Source organism: Entelurus aequoreus, linkage group LG06 (genome assembly GCF_033978785.1).
Source record: "Entelurus aequoreus isolate RoL-2023_Sb linkage group LG06, RoL_Eaeq_v1.1, whole genome shotgun sequence".
Classification (NCBI taxonomy): Eukaryota; Metazoa; Chordata; class Actinopteri; order Syngnathiformes; family Syngnathidae; genus Entelurus; species Entelurus aequoreus.
In genome coordinates, this window is record NC_084736.1 from 69,957,354 (window position 1) to 69,963,893 (window position 6,540).

At 44.0% G+C, this 6,540-nt stretch overlaps 1 protein-coding gene across 1 annotated transcript; it reads left to right on the forward strand.

The window, feature by feature from the left end:
• Positions 1-237: 237 nt before the first annotated feature.
• Positions 238-3,076, forward strand: LOC133652531 (uncharacterized). The gene is made up of 2 exons (XM_062051379.1): positions 238-1,197; positions 2,271-3,076. The coding sequence occupies exon 1, from the start codon at positions 367-369 to the stop codon at positions 1,186-1,188; it is 822 nt and encodes a 273-aa protein (XP_061907363.1). The 5' UTR covers positions 238-366; the 3' UTR covers positions 1,189-1,197; positions 2,271-3,076.
• The last annotated feature ends 3,464 nt before the right edge of the window (positions 3,077-6,540 follow it).

Here is a 6,540-nt window from a genome sequence, read left to right on the forward strand (position 1 = left end):
GGGTATTATCTTTGACCCAACTCTCTCGTTTGAGTCACACATTAAGAGTGTTACTAAAACGGCCTTCTTTCATCTCCGTAATATCGCTAAAATTCGTTCCATTTTGTCCACAAGCGATGCTGAGATCATTATCCATGCGTTCGTTACATCTCGTCTCGATTACTGTAACGTTTTATTTTCGGGCCTCCCTATGTCTAGCATTAAAAGATTACAGATGGGACTTCCGGTTGGCGACAAGATGGAGTAGTCGCACTTTTTTCACGCTCCCGCAAATTTCACTCCTACCATTCTGTATAGCTCGACTGAATGCAGTAACTGCTACTAACGTTTTAATAGTACTAATACCTTTTCGCGCTAAATGAGAAAATGTCTAACAGAGCCAAAAAGGAGGAGCAAAGGAAGGAGGATCTGGCGGCAAGTACCATCATGGCTACGCTAACTACAATGCTAGCGGACCACAAGACTTCTCTCTCGTCGGAGTTTAACTCCGCCTTTTCCAAACTCAACAACACGCTGGACTGTATTCAGACCACACTTCTGGAAAACCAGAAGCGTCTCTCCTCACTAGAACTGTTTGCCGACACAACCAGCCAGGATATGCTGGCTATGAACACCAAGCTAACATTCGTAACCGAGGAGAACGCGAGGCTAAAAGCTAAGCTAATAGACTTGGAGAGCAGAAGTCGTCGGAACAACACAAGAATTGTCGGCGTACCCGAAAACATCGAAGGTCCAAACCCAACAACGTTCTTCTCTCAACTGCTGGTCGAAGTCTTGGGTGAACACACGCTGTCGTCGACCCCGGAGCTGGACCGTGCCCACCGCTCGCTAACAGCAAAGCCAGGCCCCGGTGAGAGACCGCGTGCTATCGTGATATGCTTCCACCGATTCCAGACGAGGGAGCTGGTGGTGCGGGAAGCTCGGAAACGCAGGGGCAAACTAAAGTACAAGGACTCACCGATACACATCTTTGAAGACTACTGCCCTGAAATACTGGAACAGCGGGCCGTGTACCGGGACGTCATGAGGGATCTCTACAATCTGGGCCTCAAACCAGCACTCCACTATCCGGCCAAGCTAATGGTTTCAACCGAAGGTGGAAAGAGACGACGACTCGCATCTCTCAAAGACGCCCAAGATTTCGTCAAATCCCACAATCAACGCAGCCAAGAACATTCAAAAGAGTAATCTCAGTTGGTATGACTTTATTGAAACTTTGTTTGATACGATGTGACTATCCCACAGTGCATGGCAGGACGGCGCTAGCTTGGCTAACTGCAGCCATGTCTGGAGCCCACACTGCCGGCACCAACCTTAACAATCATTGCCTGCTTTATCACGGTTAACCATCCTAACATATCGCCAACTCCAGGCCTGACCGTGAATATTACATCTGGGTGGTCACTCATTGGATCCACTTTCATTCACTCTTTGTTTAACCTTTCAGCTAATATATTATACTGACATTCTAGAGCTAACCTGGTTAATATACATTTATCAGCATTGTTTAAACAACCCGCAATATTGGTAATTATGTTTTATTTTGCTACATCGACACGCAAATTATTTGGTCTCCCCTTTACATTTATTTAACATGTTCTAATAGATATATATTTCTACACTGTGGTTAACTTTTTCTGTTGGTATTTGACCTAACCGCTGACCTACTTATCTCTTGGTTGGTTACTGTTATTCCTTACCCACACACCCATGATGGTATACACGTTCATGCATGGGTGTGTGTGTATGTATGTATACATATGTATATAGGTGTGTGTATATATGTATATGTACATGGCACCACTTGTACTTTAGGTTGCTATATGTTTTTTGAGTTGTTTACACTTTTATAAGTTATTTTTCTCGCTTTCTGAAGTTATCTTAGTACTGGGTACTATGTTTCTTGAGGAAATATATTGCAGTTTTGATGCACTTTAAAATGTTCTGACTCAGTTGGAGCCAATCTATTGGTCTCGGGAGGTGGAAAAAACCGGAAGCCGATATGGATACGTCCACGCAGGCGCGAGGACAGCGCACTGCTGTGAAAAGGACACTTAAGGTTCAGTTTCGACAATGGGGTTCTCAGGTCCTGGGACAATGGCCCTGTAGGTGGTTCCCAGGTTTAACCCACCTGGCATTGTTGTATGTTGTTGTGTCTGCGAGTATGTGTGTGAGTCTGTTGTGTTTTCTATATGTATGTGTTTTTATGGGTTTGTTTATCTCCTCATTCCTTCCTCTCACGCTTCTGTTTCATCCCCCCCTCTTACCAGTACTCTCTGCAGTTTCCAGTTATCATGCATCAGCCCCCCTCCTGACCCGCGTGTATACATCAGCCCGTTCTGCTCTCCTAGTTGGACATGGTGAGGTATGACAAGCGCCAGTAATACACTTAGATTTGTTTCATGGAATGTGAGGGGAGTGGGGAGCGCCACTAAAATAGGGAGGGTCTTGACCCATTTGCAAAACCTCAAAGGAGATATATTTTTCATTCAGGAGACCCACCTTCGCAACAGAGAGATTTCACGACTTAAAAGAGGCTGGATCAGCCATATTTTCCATTCAAAATTCAACGAAAGGGCCAGGGGCACAGCTATCCTTATTCGTAAAAATATTTCGTTCGAACTCAATCAAATTGTAGCAGACCCGGCTGGTCGTTATATTATTGTGTCCGGAAAGCTGCAAGGCACCCCAGTCATACTCGCTAGCGTTTATGGACCCAACTGGGATGACAGTTCTTATGTGACTAAACTGTTTACATCATTTCCGAACATTGGAAACCATTTTATCATTATGGGCGGGGACTTTAACCTGGTACAGGATCCTGTACTGGATCGATCATCTAACAAACTGGCTCCCTTATCTAATTCAGCTAAAACACTTGATACTTTCGCTAAACAGTTAGGTCTTACAGACCCATGGAGACATGCCTCCCCTACAATTAAACAATTTTCCTATTTCTCCCATGTACATCACACTTACACTCGGATAGACTTCTTTCTTCTCGACAATAGACTACTTTCCAAAACCAAAACATGTAATTACCATAGTATTGTAATCTCGGATCATGCCCCCACCTCAGTAGATATCAATATGGACACTCAACCTAGACCCCTTAAACAATGGCGATTCAACTCAGCCTTATTAGCAGAAGACCGCTATAAGAATTTCCTACAAGATCAAATTAAGTGTTTTTTCGAACTGAACGACTCGCCAGAAATCAGAAGAGGTATACTGTGGGAGGCATCTAAAGCCTATATTAGAGGTCAACTTATATCTTTTGTTTCAAACCTAAATAAGACAGAGACCATTCAAATCACTGAGCTGCTCCGCAAGATTAAGGATCTTGACGATAAGTACGCTTCAAACCCAGACCCGACACTATATAAAGAACGCCTTCGCCTACAAACTGACTTTGACCTTATGTCTGTCAATAGAGCGAAATTACAACTGCTCAAATCCAGACAACGATTTTTTGAATCTGGGGAAAAAGCTGGCAGGCTCTTAGCCCACCGGGTCAGGGAGGAAGCATCTTCGAGACTAATCACGTCTATTCGCTCTAACACAGGAGAACTACATACTGATCCAGCTAAGATTAATGAAACATTTGCTGCATTTTATACAACATTATATACCTCAGACTGCCCCCCTTCCTCAGATGAACTGTTTAGCGATACAACATTCCCCCAGATAGAATGTGGGGCTGCGAGGGGCCTGGGCCAGCCCATTAGTGTCATTGAGATTACGGAAGCCATCAAATCATTACAGAGCAATAAATCACCCGGCCCGGATGGCTTTAGTGCAGAATATTACAAAACTTTCTCCAGTGTTCTTGCTCCGGCTCTAAGAGACATGTATAATGAAGCTTTTCTGCAACATCGCCTCCCAGAAACCTTATCGAGGGCCACCATTTCTCTCATCCTAAAAAAAGAAAAAGACCCCCTGCTTTGCAGCAGCTATAGACCAATTTCGCTCTTAAATGTAGATCTAAAAATTCTATCCAAGGTTCTCGCTCTCCGGCTCCAAAGGGTGATGCCTTCTATCATCTCGTTGGATCAAACAGGTTTTATGCTAGGCCGGCAATCCTCACACAACACTCGGCGCCTCCTAAACATTATCCATTCGCCAAACCCCTCGACCCCGGAGGTGGTAGTATCCCTCGATGCGGAGAAAGCCTTTGACAGGGTTGAATGGGAGTATCTATTTGAAGCGATGGGTCGGTTTGGTTTTAATGAGGATTTCATTCTCTGGGTTAAACTTTTGTACTCGTCCCCGGTAGCTTCGGTACGTACAAATAATACACTATCCGCCCCAATTTTTCTTAAAAGAGGCACTAGACAAGGTTGCCCGTTGTCTCCATTACTGTTTGCTATTGCGATAGAACCCCTTGCTCTTTGGCTGCGCGCGGAGGCAGGCTTTAAAGGTATCACCCGGTCGGACACGCTACACAAAGTCTCGCTTTATGCGGATGACCTGCTCTTGTACATCTCGGACCCTGCTAGCTCGCTCCCGGTAATATTTGACATTCTGGAGCGGTTTGGCACACACTCGGGCTACAAACTTAACTACCAAAAAAGTGAGCTGTTTCCGATTAATTCCTTAGCTAAACAGTTACCACGATCTTTAGCAGCATTCAAATGGGCACATGACGGGATTCATTACTTGGGAATCCTTATTACTCCGGCTATGTCTGATATGCTCCGGGCAAATTTTTTACCTCTAATTGAAAAGATGGAGAAGAACTTTGCCCGCTGGTCTGTTTTACCACTTTCTCTCGCCGGCCGGATCAATCTGATCAAGATGATCACTCTGCCTAAATTCCTCTACCTTTTTCAACATATCCCCATATTTATTACTAAATCATTTTTCGATAAATTAGACAAATCAATATCCAAATTTTTATGGGGGGCCGGATCGGCCCGAATCCGCAAGTCGGTCCTACAATCCCACAAATCTGAGGGAGGGCTTGCACTCCCCAATTTTAGACAATACTATTGGGCGGCTAACGTACAGAAACTCCTATACTGGATGGATGGAGGCTCTCAGACCCTCCCGGCCTGGGTATCCCTTGAAACGGCGATCCCACACTCCTCATTACATTCTTGCTTATGCTCATCACTCCCTTTCCCATTTAAAATTGAAGGCGCAAACACCATTGTATCGATCTCCATTAAAATATGGAACCAGCTACGTAAACACTTGGGGTTTCAGGGCCCATCTATATTGACCCCGCTACTTAAAAACCAATTATTTAAACCTTCCCGTACTGACCCCGCATTCATGACTTGGCACGATCATGGCATCACCACTGTGAAAGACCTCTATGCAGACGGAGTGTTCTCATCCTTCACTGAACTCTCTTCCAAATACGATTTGCCGAACTCCCACCTTTTTCGTTTTTTTCAGGCGAGGGATTTCGTAAAGAAACAGTTCCCACACTTTCCGAATCGTCCTCCGGAAACTCTTATAGATACATTGTTATCGTTGAGCCCTAATCATAAAAAATGTATCTCTGTGTTATATACCTCTTTAAGTTCAGTTGCTCCAAACTCTCTATCAGTGATAAGAGCCTCGTGGGAGAGCGATCTTAATACCAACATATCCGACCAACACTGGGACTCTGCCCTGAAACTGGTTCACTCCTCCTCAATATGTGCCCGCCATAATCTCATCCAATGCAAAGTAATCCATAAAATTCATTACACTAACTCAAAACTATCCAAAATCTACCCCACTGTTAGCAATACCTGCAATAGATGCAAACAATCTCCGGCCGATCATGTCCATATGTTCTGGTCCTGCTCTAAATTATGTTCCTTTTGGGAGGATATTTTTGACACGATCGGGAAAGCATACGGTCAAGACTTTCCCCCCAACCCATTATCAGCCATTTTTGGCGTATGCCCCGATAACATGTGCCCGGTATCATTAAAACGCGCTGTTGCTTTTACGACCTTGCTGGCCAGGCGATTGATTTTGTTTAATTGGAAGCTGGCTCGTCCCCCATCACACGGCCGATGGATTAGAGAGGTTCTCTACAATCTAAAACTAGAAAAACTTAGGTTTTCGCTAAAAGGCTCGGCTCAAGCGTTTGAAAGCTCATGGAGTCCTTTCTTGCTGTTTGTCAACTCTCTTGATTTATCCCCAGACGCAGATGAGGAATAATCTCCCTTTTTATTTATTATTATTATTTTAATTTAATTGTATTTTATTTTATTTTTATTTTATTTTCTCCCTTTCTCTCCTTTCAGCCTGTTTGTCTGTCTCTGGCCTCGTATGTGTGTGTGTATGTGAGGATGTCTGTCTTTGTCGTCTTACTTGTTATATGATTGTGCCATATGTCCCTTGTTGGTGTGACCTGAGTGGGGTGGGAGGGTGGGTGGGGATTTGGGTTTTAAGGGAAAGGGTGTGAAGAATTTTCTGACTTTAAAATTGTACTGTTTCGACTTGCACTTTTTTCTGTATTTGAAAATGCCAATAAAAAAAGTTGGATTAAAAGATTACAGATGGTACAAAATGCGGCTGCTAGACTTTTGACAAAAA